Source organism: Heliangelus exortis, chromosome 17 (genome assembly GCF_036169615.1).
Source record: "Heliangelus exortis chromosome 17, bHelExo1.hap1, whole genome shotgun sequence".
In the NCBI taxonomy this organism is placed as follows: Eukaryota; Metazoa; Chordata; class Aves; order Apodiformes; family Trochilidae; genus Heliangelus; species Heliangelus exortis.
The window spans coordinates 2,992,517-3,014,940 of record NC_092438.1 but is presented as its reverse complement, the minus strand read 5'-3'; the positions used below and the strand labels follow the sequence as shown (position 1 = coordinate 3,014,940).

The window sequence follows — 22,424 nt, the reverse complement described above, 5'->3', positions numbered from 1 at the left end:
AGTGCTGAGTACAGGGGGACAATCACCTCCTTACACCCAAAGCAAGTTCTCAGCTGTCAGTTAACTCCATCAGGTGGTAACAAGATATTCTGCTATTAATGACAACAGGCTTTCATCCAGAGGAGATGTACATCCCCCCCACAGGCCTAAAGAGCTTATTGAGGAGTAAAAGGAGTCATCAGCTGCAGCAGCTGGACCATGCCTCAGCCTGGGAGAAACCCACCCATCCCTGCTGACAACACATGCACCCTGAGACTGCAGGCACCCCCATCAGGCACCCCCATCTTCTTTAGAAGGGCTCACTTGTATTGGCACAGTCCTGTACTGAAGGGGTGTTCCAGTTCTGGAACTCAGCATGGCAGTGGGACAAGGACACAGCACCTGCCTTTACCAGCACACTCCATGGCAATGGCTTCCAGGTGGACAGAGCAAATACAAAAATCGATGTTCATCTTAGACACTACCAATTTTTTCTGCTCTTCCAAAAACTTTGCCTTATCACACTGCCATTGGTATGAAAAGAAAACCTTCTCCACAGATCCTGCCATCTGGATTAACTTTCTTCCATCCCATAATGTTTCTGTCTATGAATGCCAGTGAAAAAATCCAAATCAAACAAACTACCAAGTATCTTCTGCCTTTCATCTTTATATATCACATCTATGACTGTCTATTCTTCTCTCCCTCCTGTTATTCCCTTTCCAAGTACCTGCTTCAGCATTTTCTCCACCATAATCTTTATCACTGGGGGTTGCTGCTGACAGCTGCTGCTCCATGTCAGAGCCCCAGGGCAGCCAAACCAGCCTGGAAAATTTTCATCAGCTCACAATTAGAACTGTGCCATGGCAGCTTTGTGCTGCTCTCCACAATCCAAGGACAGCTTCTACAAAACAGAATGTTACTGCATGTAGATTTTTTTTTGTCCCCAGCTATCATGACCTCACAACACAAAGTTCACTTCAGTAGATTTAGGTTTAATCCAACAAGACATTCATAAAGGCTCTCTGTCCCTCAAGTAACCAAGCAAAAACTTGAAATATAAAAGAAAATTGTCAGCATATCGAATCTATCATTCCATAGGCAGAATCTTCCAACTAGCAATCAAAAAAACCTCACAAATATCTAGCACAAGCATCACTGATATTGAAAGGTATAAAAATGCAGTTTTTCAAAGTAAGAAGCTTTATTGTCTTACTTCTTCCAGGACTTACCTTAACTTTTTGATCAATGCATTTAAATCACTACTAACAAAAAATACACCTTATTCAATGAACTTTAGAAATCTTATCACTGAGAAAACATGGGAAAGTGAGACAAAACATCCTCCCTGGATGTCTTGGTACCTTTACTGTTGTTTTCTTTGCAGCTGCAGTCTGTCAGCTAAGCCCCAGCCAAAAAGAACAAAGAAGTATGAAAAAAATCAAAACAAGGCACTTCAGCAATCAAGGTGCAAAGGACTTTTTGCTTAAATTGCTTTCCAGACACTAGCAAGCAGATCAATGCAGAAGGCTGGTAAGTTTAGTTCCTGCCCATTCAAAGAGAGTTCTCTTTTACTCTTTTCTTTTATAACCATCAGAAATGCCAATTTCTGCATAAATATTTTATCTTGAATCCTGGTGAAGCACTGATGAAAACAGCAGCAGCTTTCAGTGAAACTTTGGAGAGGGAAGAAAGGCTGGCTTTGAACCTGGCACATGAAGGCAGAGATGATCTTGTCTAACCAAGGTCTGTATTAACTGTGGAATTAATCCATGTTACAAATAAAGAGAAGTGTTTATCATGAAAAACGGGGGGTAGTGGTGAAGGAGTGGGGAAAAGCAAGGTGTGAATCACAGGAAGATAAGGGATGAAAAGAGGAGAGCACTGCCTTCAGGCAATATAGAGCCCAGGATGAACCTCGAATAATAAAAAAAAAAAAAATAAAACAACAAAACAAACAAACAACAAAACCACCAACCAAAATAAGAAAAAACAAGCACAAAACAATTGTTGCAGGCATTCCTAAATAACCATTTGGGAGAAAGGCTCAGACAGTGAGGGAAGCACAGCAATATCTGTCCTTGTTCATTTTCTTTATGAACTACCTCATAATACACCTGTCCCCTCACTCCCTTCTGCTGTTTTACCAACCCAAAGCAGATCCCACAACCACAGACATGACCTGCCTGAGGACATGCTCAGGGACCCCACGAGTTGGACTTGTGTACCACTTTCAAAACTTTCTTTTTTTCCCTGAGCATTGTCCAGTCCAATTCCCTAACATTGCTACTCCTAAAACCTATTCATGGCTCTCCCAGTTAAAGGCTCTAAAACTTGGAAATTGCAGTCCTGGAGCTGGCAAGGAACTGGGAAAGGCAATCCTGTTCTACTGACCTTGTTTGAGATGGTGTTCCTCTTCTTAGTGTGGCTTTGAACATGGCTGTAGCTATGTGGGTGATAATGTCAGGAGGAACTTTGGCAGCTCACAGCTGATCCTGGTTCCTGCTCAGACCAATCCCACTGAACAGCTCTTTTCACGTGGCAGTGACCAGGGTCCTTTCCTGAGGACAGACCCTCTGCACCTTTTCATCCCATCCCATCAGATGTTTGGATCTAGACCAAAATTAATGCTCAAACTTGCATGTTTGAGCAATAACAAGAAGGATCTTCCAAAGCAGTCTTGAGTTGTTCTCATTAGAGCTGATACAGGATCTTTTGTCATGCCACCACCTCTGAGGATGAAAGAAGACAGCTCCTCTACCTCCCACTGTTAGCTATAAGACCAGTTATAGGCCCACATTGTTTCAACCCAGCACCTGCCATACTACCAAGATCATAGAATCATAGAATCATAGAATCATAGGGGTTGGAAGGGACCTCGAAAGATCATCTAGTCCAACCCCCCCTGCCAGAGCAGGGCCCCCTAGAGTACATCCCCTAGGAACGTGTCCAGGTGGGTTTTGAATGTCTCCAGTGAAGGAGACTCCACAACCCCCCTGGGCAGCCTGTTCCAGGGCTCCGTCACCCTTACAGTAAAAAAATTTTTCCTGATATTCAACTTGAACCTCCTATGCTCCAATTTACACCCATTACCCCTTGTCCTATCACTGGTCACCACTGAGAAAAGCCTAACTCCATCTCCCTGACACTCACCCCTTACATATTTGAAAACATTGATGAGGTCACCCCTCAGTCTCCTTTTCTCCAAACTAAAGAGACCCAGCTCCCTCAGCCTTTCCTCATAAGGGAGATGTTCCACTCCCTTAATCATCTCAGTAGCTCTGTGCTGGACTCTTTCAAGCACTTCCCTGTCCTTCTTGAACTGAGGGGCCCAGAACTGGACACAATACTCCAGGTGTGGCCTCACCAATGCAGAATAGAGGGGGAGGAGAACCTCTCTTGACCTACTAACCACACCCTTTCTAATGCACCCCAGGATGCCATTGGCCTTCTTGGCCACAAGGGCACATTGCTGGCTCATGGGCATCTTCTTGTCTACCAGGACCCCCAGGTCTCTTTCACCTCCACTGCTCTCCAGCAGCTCAGCCCCCAACCTATCCTGGGACATCGTGTTGTTCTTCCCCAAATGCAAAACTCTACACTTCCCCTTGTTGAATTTCATCATGTTTCTAAGATGACAATGAGTAACTAGAAATCACATAACTTGTCAACAAGCAAAGCAACCACACACACAAAACCAAACAAACAAACAAAAACCAAACCACCAGCCAGAAAAATGATGGCAATAATCTGATAAATTCTGTTACCTGAGAACTAGGCACCAGGGCTTTCCACCAGTGTCCTCCTTTCACAAGGTCTACATCACTCAAGGGCATTGAGACTTTGCCAATAACACAATGCCGTGAGAATTTGTCAAAATCCACTACAGTTAAAAGCAGAGTTCTTCTCTGGGCTTCTAAAAAAGGGATTTCAAATGTGTACCTCTCTTCAAACACCGGGTTCTGCGTTTTACGTTTGACTCCTGTCTGCTTGGAGTTCTTCTGATCAGGAAGAAGGCAGATCTTCACGTAGGGGTTGGAGTGAGCCATGTCTTGCCTTGAACCATCATAAGAAATTGGGGGAGGCAGATCTTTAGCCTCAATGACTCGCACTATTAGATAGTTATGCAACAGGTCATACTGCGTGCTAAAATGCAGCATCCCCAGCTGGTACTTGGATAAGATCTCCTCATCTGTCAGGGAGTCCATATCGTCGCTATTTGAGTCAAGAGAGTACAGTCTTGGTTCAAATTTTCTAAAATAGTCATCCGGGGTGTAGGTTTTTCGCAGGATAGTTGGCTGAACTATTTCTTTCTTAGCTCCTATTATCCCAAACTCGATAGGTTTAATGTCAATTAATGGAGAACTTGGCCTCCTCGACTCTAAACCTAAACAAGAGAAATGCACAAACACAAATGTTAGAAGCTCACCCGAAGCCACTGCAGGCACAAGTCAACTTGTGCTTCTTTGGATTCAGCCACTCTGTGTCTGTGCACTGCCAGCCCCAGCAGGGCTTTTCACCTTTACATTACCAACAATTAATAGCACCCTTAGTTATGCAGAATTCCAAGCTCAGCTACACTTCCTGCTCCCAGTCCATTCTCCTGTGCAATTACCATGCGTATGATTCAGAGAGAAAAACAGGGCTGACCCCTTCTACTGTGTTCCCCTAGAGCAGGAGGAGATTTTAATTTTCAACCTGACTTGATTCCCTGTCTAAAAGATGAAAGAGCAAGCACTACAGTTTGATTTTCTTCCCCACAAGAATTATGTTAATGTTGGAAGGATGACCTTACTTGAAATCCTCCTGGTGAGGCTGTAAGTGGACCGTGATGCATCTGAAGACGACCGCCTTCTGTCAGGGGAAACATCCTGAAGAGTGGGAGGCAGCTCACTGATTGTATTATCAGAGTCTCCATCTTTCTCCTCATTTTGGCTGCTTATCCTGTTATAACGAGAGACCTTTGGGTGATTCAACCCAGCAGAAAGAGCATACACAGAATAAATTCTGGTATTCTGGGTCTAATCTTGGGTGCACTTCCCTGGATGCTGCGAGGTTTCTCCTGATCTATCCAGCAAGCAAAAAGCTCAGCAACTGACTTCAGATCTATGTAAAAAACAACAGATTCTTTATCTTTCTGCCTGTCTTTCAAACAGTTATATCAGTATTAGGGAATGACATAGGGCACACAGGCACAGGCGACTCAGACCTTGATCAGAAGTATTATATTTGTCTTTGAGAAAAGAAGATAGAAAAAACCAAAAACCCACGACCACAACCCCCAAACAACAACTTACAGCTGTAAATTCACAGCTATGCTTCAGAACCACAGACTTCACTAGGAACAAACCAGCATGGGAAACCACCACACTCCAACATCACAAACCTGCCACATAGCTCTCAGTAAAATATTGCTTTGCAGGTACATCACTAAGCTTTCAAAACTTGGTCTTACAAAAACAATTCATCAGGAGCTATTTATTGACATCCTTTTTTAATAACAGGCTGCTTTTTATCTACTTCTATAAACCAGAGGTGATTCTTGAAAGTAATTTTACCACCCAGGGATCTCAGAGGGAGCAAAGCTGGCAGGATCTAAATAACAAAGTTTGAATGACAGCTGTAGCATCTTTGAGAACATTCACCAGAAGACTGGTATCATGCAGTCCATGTCTAACTCCCATTTCTCTTTGTTTACATATATATATAAATATATATTTATAGATATATTTTTTCACATCAATCAAAATTCTGGATAAAAATCCCAACGTGTCACAGCTGCAGTGGCTCACAAAACAGTCAGGACCTCCCAACCTTGACTGAAAGAGCACAAGCAGACAGTCACAGATACAGGAGATAAAGTCTCCAACCAGATGTTCAGAGGGCAGCAGCTGCTGATGCAAATGAAATCCCACAGAGGTACATGATGTGTACATCATGGAAAACAAGCCTGTTGGTTAATCCATGAAAGCACTACAAATAATAGCAGCAGATCACAAGGAAAGTGTCATCGTGAAATGAGCAAAGGTGAATCCTGTGCAAGTTTGGCTCCCAGTTCACCCCTTTCTACCTGCACAGTTCAGCTGGGTATAAACAAAATACATTTACTCACTTGCTTTAGTAACCAGTGACTGGAACAGAGCAATAAATACATTCTGCAAAAAGCAGTGAGCTCACAGAAAAGCCACACACACACACACCCCCAGTATAAAAGAGATTTTAAAAGAAAAAATTCTTATCCAAGCTCACAAAGTTCTCCCAGGATCCATGCAAATCTCACCAATTCAGTCACACAGCTCATCCACATTAAAAAAAGTCTGTCAGCAATCAAAACCAAACCCTGGCTAAAGGATGCACACAGTATTTGCACAGCTCTGGAGCTCGTTAGAGGTAGTCCAAATCATGTGGTTTGACATATAATCAGTACTTGGAACACAAATAGCTCTTTCATGCCTAAATGCAGGTCCACACAATCATAGGTAGCATTTGGATACACTTGTGTTTGAGCAGCAAATGCACAGAACGAGGAGCAGGCAGGGAGAAAAGGGAATCAGGAAGACAGGCATTAGGGATGTTCTACAACAGGTAAACGTAATAGTGAGTTAATAACATACAGATGACCTTTAGTAAGGAAATTGCTACTGAGCCACAATAATTTTTCCTCAAATAAACTTTGGCTCTGGTAAAGCAGCTCTGTTTCTGTTTAATCCGAACCTTCGGGAAGAGAAGTCACATCCTGATTTCCATTCAGCCTCACCAAGGCTGCACCATTTATCTTTGGGCTTTGTGTATGCAATTCCCTAACAGGCAGCTCCAACATACACCTCATTCCCAGCACATTTCTGCAAAGACCAGGGTGCAAGGGCTCCTCACAAAATAACAAGAAGCTGCCCTTAATTCAGGTCAATGCTTTAGTAGGTTTTTTTTCTGTTGTCACTGTAAAAATTCAGAAAATTTGAAAAATCACCAGTGTGCCAAAAGTAAGGGCTTAAACTTGCAGCTTTAATGTCCCCTCCTGAATTTCTAGGACAATGATGTGTCTCAGAGCTGCCAAAGCTACAGGCAAAAACCAAAGGCTGGAGTCTTAAGCACAGGTGTTCATATGTTTGCTAGTAGGGCAGTGAAGGAAATAAAAGATCTTTTCCCCTGGGGACTGGGTAGGGTGGTAAGGAAGGAGCAAATTACATTTTGCATTACACCAGTGTCCTGGGCTCATGAGAAAGTGGCAAGATGGAAAGGTCTCAGCTGAAAACCTAGGTCTATTTTTAAAACACAATTCAATAAAAAGATAAATTCAATACATGCATCTAAATGCAGAATATAGTGGTGATAAATCTATCTTCTATTTCAGGGTTTTCTACTGAATTCAAAACACCACTTTTCAAAAACAAAATTTAAAAAAGGATGAGGGGGTCAATTTGCATACATAGATCTCTGAGCACTTAAAAACATACCCATCAAATGCCTTATTCTGAGACCAATTCCAAACCCATACTCTGCTCACACATGTAACTCCAGAAATAATTTCCTACCTCCAAAAAAATGTATACAAAGGTTTAAGAGTGTAGGATCATCACAGTGAAAATACAAATCTGAATTCTGAGCCAGCTGAGTCACTTAAACCTGAAAAGTGTGGCCTTGCTGTTGATCAGCAAACAAAATACACCATTTCTGTCTCCTGCCTTTTGCTCTTCTTTCCTCTTCATCTTCCAGGCTCTTGTTCCTCAACAGGCTCACTTCTCCCCTTGTCCCCTCAACCACATACCCTTGGCTCTGATCCCTCCCCATCTCTCTTCTGCTCTCTTTGCCCTCCTCAGCTGACTCCTTTCTGGGTTCCCTCACCATTTTCCAACAAAGTCACCCTGGAATCCTGAAGCATTGCCATCTTCCCTGGCACCACCCTGGTGCTACCACCATCTCATCTCAGAAGAGGAGCCAACAGCCTTTTTAAGCAAGGAAACTCTGATCTCCAGCTTCCACATCAGTGTTTAACAGGCATCCTTAGTAGTCACAGCATTTGCAGAAATGCCAGAGGAAATCCCAAGGTATGACAGCATCCTTGCCTGTTAGCAGAGGAGAGATACTTGTTTAATGTGTCCCTTTTTTTTTTTTTTTTTTTTTTTTTCTTCTGTTCCTGCTGCCCTTCTCAGGCTTTACCTCTGGAAACTGACCTTCTCTCAGCAAAGCAGAACAGGGAGACCCTAAATGAGCTGACCCTAGATGAGCTGAGGCTGTAAGGAAAGATGGATATCCAGGCTTTTAGCATGAACAGGTGCAGCATAAAGTGCAATATGCTTGAAGAACTGGCCTTTTTTTTTCTTTTCAGAGCACACTGTTGTCTGCTCATGGCTATTCCAGCAAGGTAATTGGAGAGGCTCTGAAGGCATCTGAAGATGGAGCAAGACTGAGAAAAAACAACACTGGAAAGAGCATTTTAGGAGTCCAAAAGTCTCCATGTTCTCTGACTGTTGCAAAGTCCAGCTCACCTCAAAGTCACCATACATCAAACTTCTGAGATCAAAAGAAAAGAGCTCCAATGCTCCTTTAGCCAGACAGAAGTCTCTAGCAGTCAGAAACTACACCATGGGATAAGCACACCACTCCTCCAATCACACATGATGTTCCTTCTGCTCCTCAGCACATCAAAGAACTCTGAAGCACCCTCTCACAACAAGCCTAGCTACTTTCTCCCAAATATGTTTGTTCCTGCAGCAGTCTTTCTATGTCCAGTACTGCAACTTCATCCCTGCATTCTCCCATGTGCAATGCTTTCCCATTAATTGCAGGTGAATCAATTTCTTGGCACACATCAGACCCATTAAATATGCTGCTCCACATTTAAAAACCACTCTAACACATCTTGAACATCTGAATTTTCATTGCTTCAGCATTAATTACCATCCCATTCTACCTGGATTCAAAAGAGCAGGTAGACAAGACTGTAACTTAAGCATGAAATAATTTATTTCATGCAGCACCAAGATAAGAACCTTCCAGACCTGACACAGAGTGCCAGTAGGTACTCACAGAAGCAGATAAAATTAACCAAGCGTCTCAGTGCTTGGGTACCAACTTCAGAGCAAAACAAGATGCACTAAATCTCCTGTGCCACAGCTTCTGGACACACTGAAGCTGAGTCCATCAAATGACCTGCTCAGCCTGACAGCCAACAGAGCAGCCACTAAAAGACAGGAGACCTCTGCTCCCATCTTCAATTCACTAATGCCTCAATGGGGTCACCTCTGTGCTTCAAATTCCCAAATGAGAGGGAATAAAACAGGGAAGACTTCATTGACTTTCTTTGTAGCAGATTTGCAAATACACTAATCAAAGCCCCAAGTAAACCTGGCACGCTGCTGCTTAATGATTCAAGAGAAAATCTGGAAGAGCACTAAGATGACGCAGGAGATCAAGTCCTGCTAAATGAAACTTCAAATTAATTTTCCCTTTAAAGCATGTACAAGGTATGCCTTTCATCTGCCTGTATGATAACCACCTTCACGCTAGGATAAAACAGTATTTCAAAACAACCTCATCAGCATTTCAGCAAAGTTGAAGTGCTCCAAAGGGCTGGTCCATTTAAAGAGGAAATAGGACTGAAGATGAAAAGCATCTTTAGAAAAGGGTCCATAGCTAAACCAGTTACCAGCTTGCTATGATAGCTTACAAAATGCCTTCTGTCTTACCCACCAGAAGAGTATTTTACAAACACTAACTTTACTATTTGAGCTGCCCTTTTTCCCCGTGCCATTGTGTTCCCACCCTCAGCAGGAGCTTCTTCCTTTCTGCATGGCACCCTGCAATTTCCCTACAGCCACTTTGCATCCATGCTCCCATCTCAGCTGAGGAGCCCTACTCTTCAGTCACAGCTAGGAAGTTGTGCATCCAAACTTACAGCCAGGCTGGAGTCTGAGCAGGAAAAGGTCCCAGGATTTCAACTTCATCTTCATTTGTTTGACAACAGCTACAGTCAAAACACTTCTGACAACAATTCCTGCAAGTCCAGCGGCACAGCAAGAGATCCGAGATCCTGGCGAGCAGACCCTGAAGCCATTGGAAACCAAAGTACAAGATTACAACCCATCAGCAGTTATAGAGAAATAACATACAGCTGTATTTACATTTGTGTTTCTGAAACAGAACGTTAAGAACTGTATTTATTCCATCTATATCAACAAAGTGCTATGCAGTTACCAGCCCAACTTCGCTGATGCTACAACAAGGCAGGAAAATAAGCATTCACTGCAGGTATTTTCCCTCTAGATGCAAGGTATTATTATGTAGGTTGGCAAGAGGGTGATTTACCAAACACTATGGCATAGCAATATGCTAAAGTGGAAACATACTTATTCTGTCACACACATCAACAGATTAATAGATTGGCAAATGTAGAACAGAGGGAATTAAAAACAGAAGGTAAGTGAAAGCTCACATTTAATCCAGCAAGGGTCTATTTAATTAACACAGCAATGCGAACACATTTTGTCCCTGCAGGTGTGTCAGTACATAATATCTGTATGACCCATACTCTTACAGCATCACAGCCCAACAAACTTGCTCCTAAAATGTTTTAGAAGCATGGTATCCACATCTCCCCCTCTGCTGTGACAATTAATTTAATGAAGAATCTTCTATTAACTTTTTTTTAAAGAAGTTACTTGACGCAGGAAAGTATTTCAGTTCTTGGGTTTCCAGGGAGGCAGTGGCAGCATCACCTGTAACAGTGTTCTTCTGCTGGTTACAGCCATAGGGTGTAAGCACCCAGCAGAGGGGCAACAGGCTGCTGCCCTGTTCCCACCTCCAGCTGCCCTTCCACTTCAGAGCTCTACTTGCTCCACACGAGCAGAAAGCCAAACCTTAGCCCATTTCCCACCCACGCCAGCTCTGAGTTCTGCAGATCATAAGAAGGCTCATTAAGCAGCACAAGGGCACTGCTAATAAAGGGCATCACTCCGTAGTCACAGGGGAGACAGGCAGCTGCAAGGGCACAGCACATATACAATCTCTTTATGACTGTATGCGACCTTGAAATGTTCCTAAGAAGCTGAAGAAACAAAGCATGTGAGATTTTGTCCCTAGATATCCCCCAAAACACTTGAGACATTTGCAGTACCTATGAATGTGCAGGTACAAAGGCACTACACCACACAAAGGGGTTTCCTCTGAGGAAAGCAGATTTGCAGCAAAGACTCCACAGGAACATTTCTTTTTGCTCCAGTAAAACATTCAGAGTTTTTCATAACATCCAACAAAAATTACCAGCCCAAAATGCGGTGCATTTCTTATATCGAGGACATCAGAAAAAATTCAGAAAATACAAGACAATCCCCTCAGGATGGAGTGAGGAGACACAGTAGAGAGTGAATCATCAGATTAACTCACCTCATTTATTGGTTCCAACTGTCCTTTTAGACATCCAAGATGAAGCAAAGGGGAACAAAATGAAAAAGACAAAAACAGGTTAGCAGTGCTCAAATAACTTCACATTTTCTGCTATGACATGTCCCAGCCTGGGATGAGCTTGGATTTCTGGCAAGACAGTAATACTTCCTAGATGTTAGAAGGCTGTAAGGTCTCCTGACTGGACATCTGCAGTTTCCAGTCCTTCCCTACCAAGCTCCCACTTCTCCTTCCCCAGACGCAAAATTCCCAAACCCACCCTGAAGCATGAAAATCCTTCTCATTGCCTGCTGCTAATGGGGAGCACAAGCAACCACTTATTTTCTTTATTAGCCTCTCTCAAATCACAGCAACTACTTGCTGTTGACAGCAAGCCATGTCCAAATTTTCCAGTTAGATGCCACACTGGAAATAAAAAATGGTTTTCTTTCAGATGAAGCCCATGAAAACATGGTTTCAATGCCAATTCATTATGAGCAAAGTTTCTAGGAAGAAGCACAGACTCAGAACTCTCCATTATGCACACACCACTTGAGGTGCTTGGGCATCTTCAGTCTCATCCTCAGATGTGAAGAATACACAAAAAAAAGTTAAGCTTGTAAAACTTGATTTGCACAGTCCAGTCAAAAAACCTGCACTGCAGCCATTGCTCCCAAGTCAAAAAGAAAATCTGCAGCAAAGCAAGAAGTCACTGCAAGACAGTGTTTTATTCACAAAGCCACCTTTGGAATATTATACCTGACTCATTGTCCTTGTAGGTGGAGACTTAGTAGCATTTTAGATGCCTGCTAAAATGTCTTTTCTATCGCTTTCAATCATTAGTGTCTAAAAGATTCCTGACTGTCCTGGCTGTCTTTCTGTAGGGGAAATCCTTAAAAAAAAAACAACCCAACCAACTAACCAACCAACTGAACAACAACAAAAAACCCCAGAAAACTAAAAACACCCAAACTAACACAAAACAAACAAAAAACCACCAAAACCAACACTCTTCTCTACTTTTTCATATATAGAAATTGGTTTCTAGCTTTATGCTCAGACCAGGTGCAAGAGCAGCCTTTTATAAAGATGGGATGCAGAAGTTGTCTTTAGTTCCAAGAACTCTCTCCCATGAGCCACGTTTTGGTGCAAACCACTGTTCTCAACTTCTGGGAAACCAGTGCTTGCTGAAAAGGCCACCACTGGTTAGAAGCATAAGTTAAGAGAATGGAAATGCTGCAGTGCAATGTGACAAGGCAGTGACTACGAGATGCCCCATGGGCCAACTGGTTAAGAAAATTCTAAATGGCTTGAAGGGCTTTATCATTCCTTATTAATGCAAAGTTGCAGCCCAAGCTACCAGTGGTTTAGCAAAGCTGCACTGGGAATATTTAAATTGCTCTGAAATGAAGCAGCTGGATCGGTGCCACAGGATCAAACACCTCAGCATGTGCTGTGCAAAGGAAGTGGCATTCCCAAAGGCCCCACGGGGACACACGGCAGCCTTGTGTCACACGGCAGACCTCCTGAGGCATCTGTGATGTGGAGCCATGCCTGTGTGCCACCAGCCCCAAAAGCACATGCAGTGGTCCCACAGACACTACAATGAAGTTGGTCAATGAGCACCCACAAATCTCCACCAGGAAATGGGAGAACAGAAGAGCTAAATATTACAGAGCAAAAGAGGTAAACAAGTAACCAGAGCCATACAGGGCTTCAATGCCCATGAAAGGAAAGCAAACACAACCAGCTGCATTCATCCCCCCCCCAGCTGACACCTTGAGGAGCGTCAGGGCTAGGGAAGGGCAGAGGTTTAGGGAAGGATGCACCAGGTATCAGGCCTGAGGGATCCTAAGGAGCACAGCTGCTGGGATGCACTTGGCAGCCCCAGGAGAAGGGCTCAGCCTTGGGGTTGGGGAGGCAACATCATGCCCTGCCACGTTGTCCCAAGTCAGCCAAACAGAAAACTGCCCAGTTGGGAGCCTCCAGCCACGAGTGAACCCTCACCAAGGGCCACTGGCAGCTGTCCCCAGTTGCATCCCCTCACTCAGGGCTGGGTGCAGGGCATCCCCACTTCATACCCTGCTGCAGGGGCCCAGTCTCCCCCGTTTGGCTGGGACCCCAGGGCACTGGTCACCTGCTCTGAGTCAGCAGACAACCTGGACAACAGACCAGGCACCACAACCACGGCAGTGTCCCCAGGGATGCTGCAGCAGGGTGGGGTCCCTACGGGTGACAGACTGTGTTGTGCCCCCACAGTTACAACCTCAGGGAAGTCCCACAGCCCCCACCCCACTGGACACCACAGCCTAGGGACAGCCCAATCCCATCAGCAACACACCCGTGGGTGGCTCACCACCACCCCTACGCTATCAACATCACAGTGTGGGGACAGCAGGGTGTCCCTGCCCTCCTCCCCACGTCGCGGGCGCCCACGGTAGCGCTGCCGGAGGACCCGCCCGGCACCACTCGAGCCGACAGGAGCCCCGCATCGCCCCCACCCCCCGCCGTGCCCGCTCTCTGCCGGGGCTCCACCGCCCGAGGGGTCTGGGGGAGGCACGGGGGGGGCTGCCGGAGGGATGACGAGGGCTGATAGCGGGTGTCTCCCCCCAACGCCCTGGCGCCCGGAGTCCCGGCGCAGCTGTAAAGGCTCCTCCCGGGTTTATCGTAAAACTGGGCGGCAGCCCTCGGAGCTACAGATGGAAAACAGGCAGCTGGTGACTGCAGAGCCCGAGGGGGAAATCGCTCAGGATTTAAACCAGACCAAAATTTAATTCAGGCTCGCACTGCTGGTCCCAGCCATCACGCCCAAGCCTGGAGCTCGCCGCAGCCCAGGGTGCCCGCTGCCCCCCCCGCCCCACCGGGCTGTGCCCAGGCTGGAGGTACCGATTAAGTCCCCGGCACATCTCAGGCTGCCCGCGGGGCTCAGCATCCTCCTCCCTCCAACAAGTCCTTGTGCGAGCTCGGCACCCAGGGCCACCCCGCTCCGCCCGGTAGAGAGGGGAGAGGGCCGAGGGCATCCCGCCGGCCCCCGCCAACACCGGGCTGCCAGCCCCGCTCCTGCCCCGGCCCCGCTCCTGTCCCCCTCGCCCGGGGGTTCCGCCGCCTTCTGCCAACTCCTCCCCAGAAGTTAACCCGAAGTTGCGCACTCGCACCGGGCGAGGAGCCCACGGGGGTGCCCGCCGCGGCGCTGGTCTCGCAGCCTGAGCAGGAATGCCCCCTCCCCGACACCCCCTTTTCCCCCGGGACGCGGATCGGGCCGGGGGCCGCCGCTCCGCACCCACCTGGATGTACGCCATCTTCCGCGGGGCGCGCACGGCGCCTCTCGCTGCGCGGATCCACCCGCGACCCGCCCCGCCGAGCGGAACCGCCCCGAGGGCTGGGGGGCTCGAGGGGAGGGGGAGCAGCGCCCCGAGGGGGAGTGGAGGCTCCGCGGCCGCGCAGGCAGCGCGGGGCCAGGGGCGCCGTCAGGGCGGGGAGCCCCGCCGTGCCCCGCGGCCGATCGGGCCGGTAAAACGCGCGGGGTTCGCGCGCCGAAGGAGCTGGCGGAGGCTCCGAGCGGGCGGGCTCCTGCCCGGCCCCTCCCGGCCCTGCCCGCGGAGCCTCCGCGGGGCTGCGCGGCGCGGCGTGAGCCGCCGGTGCAACAGGTCCGCTGCAGCGCGGGCAAACACTGACCTCCAGAGGGCCCGGCGCGGAAATTCAGGGCTGGAAACCCCTCCTGCCCCCCGGGAGACACAGCCGGGGGCGGCACGGCACGGCACGGCACGGCCCCCCCCGGGCCGCCGACAGCGCGGGGGGTGCGGGTGGAAGCTGAGGCACGTAGGGATGGAGCGGGTGCAGCGCGGGAAGAGCGGTGGCCGGGGCTGCTAAAGCGATGGAGAGAGCGGTGGTTTCCATCCCAGAGCTCACTGGCTGTGAGAGAGGGGCTGTAACACGCCGAGTGCCAGCGGGGATGCGGCTGGTTCCTGAGCATACTTGCATCTTCCCAAGCGAAGATGAGGAGCTGGAGTAAGGAGTGAGCTTTTATCCCCCATACCACACTGAGCATCACCTTGCTTGGCTTCACGGCCCTGGGATGACAGGTCTGGTCCTAGCCAGAGGCCGGCCAGGAGGGGATGAGGGTCTGCGAGGGGAAAATCCCACCACGTGGGAAAGCTGGAGTAGGAAAGCACTCACTCTTTTGAAGTCAAAATCCTGCAAAGGGAAAGCACAGGAAAGGGAGAGATTTAGGGCTCTTCCTCTTGAGCACCACCTTGGTACCACACAAATGAGAGGCTTCTTAATCTTGCTGTGAAAAAAAGGCTTCTGCCTTCAGCTTTGGGTGAAAACTCTGGCTACACTTCTGGCCCCTGCCTGGCACATGGATGGACACTGAACCCTGGACAGGGGCGAGGGGCAGTGGCTGACAGCTCAGGATCACCAGATTTTTGGCAGCTGTGTGCTGCAGGGCACTTCCTGACTCACAACCACCCCGTTACATTTCATCTCGTTGTGGAGAGCGCTAAAAATACTGGAATGGTAAAAGCATCCCCAGGTCCGCAGAGGGGGATACCCACGGCTCCGGGTGTTGGCCAGGCTGAAAACGCGGGTCACTACTGCTCCTTGTGGTGAGGAGGGAGGGAGCCCCTGGGGCAGGATGGCTTTGGAAAACTCCTCCATTAGCGATCTCATTTAATGGCCCATTTAAGTTCTCATTGAATTAAATGAAAAACTCCAGTGTAGACTTCCGTGGGAAGGGCCATGTTCTGAATTAAAAAAATAAATTATATTTTTCCCCCGGGAGAGCATCTACTGCTTCAGAAGAATCATTACCACAGTGGAGATAAGCAAGGGGAAAAAGAAGCAAAAATGTACTTATTTGTCTCAGGCAGTTTTGAGCGTATGATTAAACTGGGATAAAAAGTTGTTTGTCAATTTTTGCTCTGCAATTCTTTTTAATTCCACTCCTTTCCAAGTGCCAGTGTTTAAAATGTCAGCCTTTACTTTGAATATTGTTGTTCTTTTCATCTTGACTCACCAGAGCCTTGATGCAGTTTGCAGTAAGTGAACACATGGATTATTATTTTTTTTTTCCACGTTACAGTGTAGCAGAGTGGGGCCTAAACTTATCAGACAGATTTTTTTGACTCGTTAAAGGCAGATTGCTGTGAGTCACAAAAACTGTGGCATGCCTCACTATATAAACATTACATGTGTGCATGCATATACTTCTTTTAAAAAAAACTTTAGGACAGAGAAAGATCAAATGCTGGATCAGTTGTCAACGGTTTGTTTTTTTTTTTTGGCTGACACATACAATGAGAACCCCAAACGAGCAGAAGTTTTATAGAGGGGTTCACTAATATGCTTGATTTTTACATGGAAAAATGCCCTTTTCCCCCCACCTGCTTTAGTAGCAGACTCTAGCACAGAGCCATAAAATAGATATACTTCCCTTGCACACTCATACATATACATGCATTTAAGTGCCTTTTACAGTGTCACATAAAGGCTTTTAGATTACATTCTCCCAGCACATCTATTCATAAGCAAACACAGCTCTAGCCCAAAGAACATGATGGATTTGAAAGAGCAGACAGGTGGTTATTGTAAAATCTAATTTCAAATCTGCATATGGCTGATGCTCTGATTAAGCTCTGCCTCTACAGCACTCAGAATAAACAGACCCATTTGACATGATGACAACATAACCTTTGGATGTCCTTTGCTGTGCATGCTCTGTGTCTGATAAGACACATTCCATACTTCCCACATGTAATGGCTGCAGTGCAGATGGGGAAGCCTGCAAATGCAAAATTTCTACACCAAAACCAAGGAAATCAACTCTGCTTCTGCAGAATTTGATTTTATGGTAGATTTCTATTCTCACTGGTATTAATACACATCAGGAATAACATCAGCCACATCCAGAGCACACACTTGAATCATTACAACCAGCCCAGCAAGTAGCAGAATCTACCTCCAGCACTGTAAATCAGCTCAGCAGCTTCTCACACAAACCCAGAACAAAGGCTGCTGCTATTCAAAATGCCACGTCTGTGTGTCTTTCAAACCCTTGGCAGAGACTTCCAATTGCTTCATGCCCTAAAGTTGAGAAGAGCACCACTCTGAAAGAAGTGGAGAAAGAAGGGAAAGAAATCTGATGGCTAGGTCAAAGAATTTTTATTTGAATCTTCCTTTAGCAGAGCTTTCTGCTGTAAGGGGGAAAGAGAGAAGGACAAGGACAGTGCCAGAGATGAGTTGTCTTATCCTGCTGTTCATCTGCCAAATCCTTATCATCATCACTGAGCTTGCTGGAATAGCCAGCTACCATTTTCCCTATATATAAGCTTCTTATCTCCAGATGGTCTCAAAAATGGCAAAGCCACTGTAGCTGGGGCTTCCCCACTGCTGGTGGCAGCCCACAAAGATTCAGATTCTTTCATCATAACAGGATTATCTTCCTTCCTCCACAGCACCACCCCTCCGACAAAGACATCTTCGATTCACTCTTCCAGAGCTATCTCAAGCAACATTTTTTTTCTCCCTGAAGATTTCATGGACATGAAGTTTCTCTCTGTAGATTTTCAAGCATTTTTGTGCCTTGGGTTTGTATCCTGAAGAGGCAAGTCCATGAGGTTTTTTTATTCAAGAAGTTCTGGGCAATTAGCAGAAGGACTGTCCCATACAACCTGGGAGAGACAAGGACACTGATTTAGAGACCCCAGGCAGTGGAGTGACACACAGCAGGGGAAAAAAAAAGGTAAATACCCCTATTTGGGAGTGCAAGCTGGGCTTTTAGAAGCAGATCTACCCCAGCTTGTTGAAGGAGAAAGTAACAAACTCCATTCACCTGCCTTTGGCCCCAGCAGAGACCATCCATGCCTTGTGGCTGTCTTGTCCCTGTGCCTTGGAAAGCAGGAGGAGAGCACTCCTCTGCTTCACTTCAGAAACAGCCTCTGCTGATCCTGCATCTTCTGCCTCGCATCTGCATTATTAACTGGCCACCTGGCAGCTTCCTAATTGGCAATACCAGTAAAAGCACATTTTTCTCTTTTCTTAAGTCTCCAGATAAAGTGGCTAAATTTGATCTGAAATCCTCAGATCCTCATTGCCTCATATAATTTATAATGGCCTTGCTTGTGTCATAAAAATTACAGCTCCTCTCTTGCACTCGCTTGCTTTCTATTTGGTATTTAACACACATTCTGGCAGGGAACTGAATGACACAGCATAATCTACTAAAGCTATTTCTATAGTAAACAGAGATAAAAACCCCAGCCAAAGGGCATGCCACCTCCCAGGGAGCAGGCACCCCGGGTTATTCTATAGAGCTCTCAAATCTGAGCTCCTCCCTCCCCAAAGGAAAGCTGTACCCTGAGGGAGCCATCACCACGAGGTGAGGTCACGCTGGGTTCCAACCTCCTGCCCAGCTCTCAGCCCCATTGCAGCAGAGCCCTTGGTGGCTTCCCAAAGTGTCACTCTGTGTCAGCTGAGCATTGCCAACAGCGTTGAAGGCAATGGGTGACTGCTGAGTCACAGGTGAAAATGTGAATTTGAGGTCGTGCTCTTTCAACGACCCCATTTTGTAATAAAGACAGGACCTCTCTGGCCTGGGACTCACTTGCTCCCAGAGTCCCTCTTGACTTAGTGCAATTTCAGCAGCAGGAGAGTCCCCTGGGGAAGGCACAGCACTGCCAGGACTCTTCTGCTTTGGAACGCTCTCCCTGCTTTTTAGGCCAAAAAAACTTGGATATGGTGTGCTTTGGGTCATGCTAAAAAGCCAGAGTATTTTCAGACTTCCGAGGAGAGAATGTTATATTTATAGAGAGGTTCAGTTTTTCAGTTGCTTTTCTAATTCATCTTGTTTCTGACTGATTTATTCAAACTCTAGGGCTTAGTGAGGAGTTAGCTGCTAGATTTCTTTTCCAGGCTCCTATTTCCAACTGTTTGCAGACATGGGACAGAGCTATTTTTGTCATATAATCCATTAGAGAGAAACTCTCTCACGGTCCTCACTGAAGCAAATTCCTAAGGAAATGAGCTCTATTTTTATAGAACATTTCTACTTAGTGCTTGTTTTAATCTAATGACTTAGAAATGAGCAACATCAGCCTTTCTGAAGGCAAGAAGTAGTATCCCCATTTCTCAGGAAGACAAATCCAGCAGAAGAAGAATCATTCCTACCACAAGGAGCTGGATGGGAGCTGCAGATGTGGCTTTCCAGGCCCTGGGGGGGGGATGCAGCAAGGCCCTGATGAAGAGGAATGAGGGACAGAACCCAGGTCTCCAAAGTGACAAAATTTAGAGGTAAAGACAATCAAGATGCTTCCCATGCCCATCTTAAAAAGTAAGAGGATATCTTCTAAAAAGGTCATAATGTGGGATTTTACAGAATAAGACAAACTCAGTCTCACAGTTATTCAAGGTAGTCTCTCTGAGACCCAAGGATAAAATTGTAAGATAAATGCTGAGGGATTTGGTTGTGCTACAAACTCAAAAGACAACTTATTTTAGAAGAACAGTCTCATCCTCCAGAGGCTGTTTGAATAACTATGCTATGACTCTTCCTATTTGATTCACGCTGATTTAATATGCCACAATTTAAAATATTCCATTTACTATTCATATGGCTATTAAAACTCTGTGAGACCTAGAAAGAGGAGGGGAAAGAACCAGTATTTACACTTCTCTCCTTTCCAGTAGTTGCCTAAAGCCATAAGTTAACACAGAAACAGATGTGGCCAAGCATAGTTCCTTGAACTAAATCAGCAAGGCTTTTTAACTGAGCCCCAGGCTGTGCAGATGTAACATGTAGCAAAAGTTATCCAAAACCATTTAAATACATCTGGTAAGAGAAAAGCTTTTCAATTATGAAACAAATTACCAAAAGTGAAAAGCAGAGATTGCTTGAAGCCTTTAGGAAAAAAAAAACAGTATCAACAGCAATAAAAAGTCTTCTGAGCTGCAAAGGAACAGCTACGGAGATGAGTTTAGGATCATTCAGCTTCAAACACCAAATCATTTGCAAAAATATGCCCGTGTTGGCTTCAGAACTCAACAGGTTCAAAAGGGCAGGACTACTTTTATTACAGAAGGCTCCTTTTCCAACCATCCCTTCGCAGCAGCAGTGATGGTTACATCTGGTTTTCTCATCATATTAAGCAGATGTGCAAAGTACTCTATTATGTAGTAGAGCTAAACTGGGTGGGTTAAATGGGTAATTTGCATTCTAAAGCACTGCAGTGCTATAGGTAAGAAACACATGAAATTACTGAGTATTTCTGTCTCATAGGGAACTTGGTTTTACTTGTTTCTTTCTGTTGATTTTTTTTTCCTTATATTCCATCCCTATGCATTTACCCTGCAGTGTTTTCACTCGGACTTCAACTTGCTGAAGAGGGAGTCTGTAAATCCAGCTAAATAAAATCAATATAAATGAATCAATTCTTTTTTGAATTAAAATTTCCTTCCCTGGACATTAATGGAAGGCAAAATCACTGCACAGAGCAACACGATGTGCTCTTTGCTCTTCACATTTAGAGCCATACTTGGAAGGCAAAACTCTCTTACAGGCTGAGCCAACCTCATATGCAAAAGTCTCCAGGAGCTGCTCAAATCCAGGTGATAAAATTCCTCCTTGCTCCTGGGTGTCCCCCTGGAGAAACTTGTACTTATAGATGAGACAGTACCTGTTTGTTCCCAGGTTTGCTCTCTCTGTTACATAGGAAGCAGCACAGTGTGTTCTTCCCCTCAGCCTGTGCCTGGCAACTTGCAGCCAATCAAGGGATGCTGTCAGGGAAGATGTCTCTGTTTCCAACTGATGTCCTGGTACTGGTCCAACCCTCTCTGGTGCCTCATCCTACCATGCCAATAGCCTCAACGAGTGTCACCTGCCATCAGGGGTGACAAACTGCATGTCTACTGACCTCTGAAAAGCATTTTGTGTGAGTCAAGGACTACATTAGTTCTCTCTCAAGGGAGGAAGCTTACATGTTCCCCTCCCTGCAGTATCCCGTTTGCATCATCGTGCTGGGAACCTCATTAACAATGCAAATAAGTTTCCAAACAGAAAATGAGAAAAAATAAATCCTATCTCATCCTGGCCTCCTTCCCACTGGAAGAAATGAAGTGGCTGTGGCCAGCGTGTGATCTCCATCCTGTCCCTGTTCTGCTGGGATGCCATTAAAAGGTTATAAAAATACTACATGGGAGGGAGAAGGGAGTTATCAGCCTGCTCCCTTCACTGCCAAGGACCTGCCTCCTCTGCAAGCCTGGACCCATCAGGGAGGGGGAATATTGGCTGCAAACAAACCCTTGTTGCTCTCAAAGGGCAAAGACATGCCAAAGCAGCAGGTGAGCATATCCCAGGATGTGTGTGCTTCCCTGTTCAATCTGAGCAGCTCATTATTCACCCAAAGTTCCTTTCTGCTCTGCAGCTCTCACACTTACATCTGCATGTGTGTTGTATCCCTGACTGCCTCCCAACTCAAGTATACGAGGACTGGGGGGCAGAGAGCAGGAGAGTCTGAGGCAGCTGTGTTTGCTGACCACAGAGAGCAAGAGTGGTTATTCAGACAAAATACCTGTGCACTTCACGTGCAGCTACACCAAAGATAGTCAGGCAAATAGATTCTCAAACTGTTGCACTGCCAGAGCCCTTTGATCTGAGAGTCTCATTTGAAATGTCTTTATCAACTGAAGAGATTAATTCCACCACCAAAACAGCCCTTTTTGAGGCAGATGTTCTACCCCTCCAGCTACTGGAGAGGAGGGAACAGTGCTTTCACCACCTGCCATTTCAGGAGATAAAAAGAAGAGCTGAAACCACAACCTTCTTCCAAAAAAGCTACAAGCTCTGAAACCCTTGGCAGAAGGAGCTCATGCAAATCCCAGAGTAAGAAAAGGGTAATTTTCCATTGAGGGCTGACTCTTCTAATGACAACCTGGCCAAGGTGATGTACCTGCCCCTCCTTGCAGTACAGATGCTGCACTCCTTACTTTACCTCTTCTCTCACCATCTCCTCTCCATCTTATGCACATGGATGTTTCTGTTGTCACTTTAAGTTGGATACTAATTTCATCCC

At 46.1% G+C, this 22,424-nt stretch overlaps 1 protein-coding gene across 2 annotated transcripts in view; it reads right to left on the bottom strand.

Annotated features, from left to right (window-relative positions):
* The window catches only part of SYT17 (synaptotagmin 17), a 41,741-nt gene extending 26,991 nt beyond the window's left edge, over positions 1 to 14,750 (bottom strand). For both annotated transcript variants that reach the window (XM_071760654.1, XM_071760653.1), the window contains exons 1-5: positions 14,643 to 14,750; positions 11,362 to 11,379; positions 9,875 to 10,023; positions 4,775 to 4,923; positions 3,747 to 4,366 (exon numbers count right to left, since the gene is read on the bottom strand). In XM_071760654.1, coding sequence (XP_071616755.1) covers positions 3,747 to 4,366; positions 4,775 to 4,923; positions 9,875 to 10,023; positions 11,362 to 11,379; positions 14,643 to 14,657 — 951 coding nt within the window. In that variant the 5' untranslated portion in view covers positions 14,658 to 14,750. The remainder of the gene's footprint in view (positions 1 to 3,746; positions 4,367 to 4,774; positions 4,924 to 9,874; positions 10,024 to 11,361; positions 11,380 to 14,642) is intronic.
* Positions 14,751 to 22,424: the final 7,674 nt, after the last annotated feature.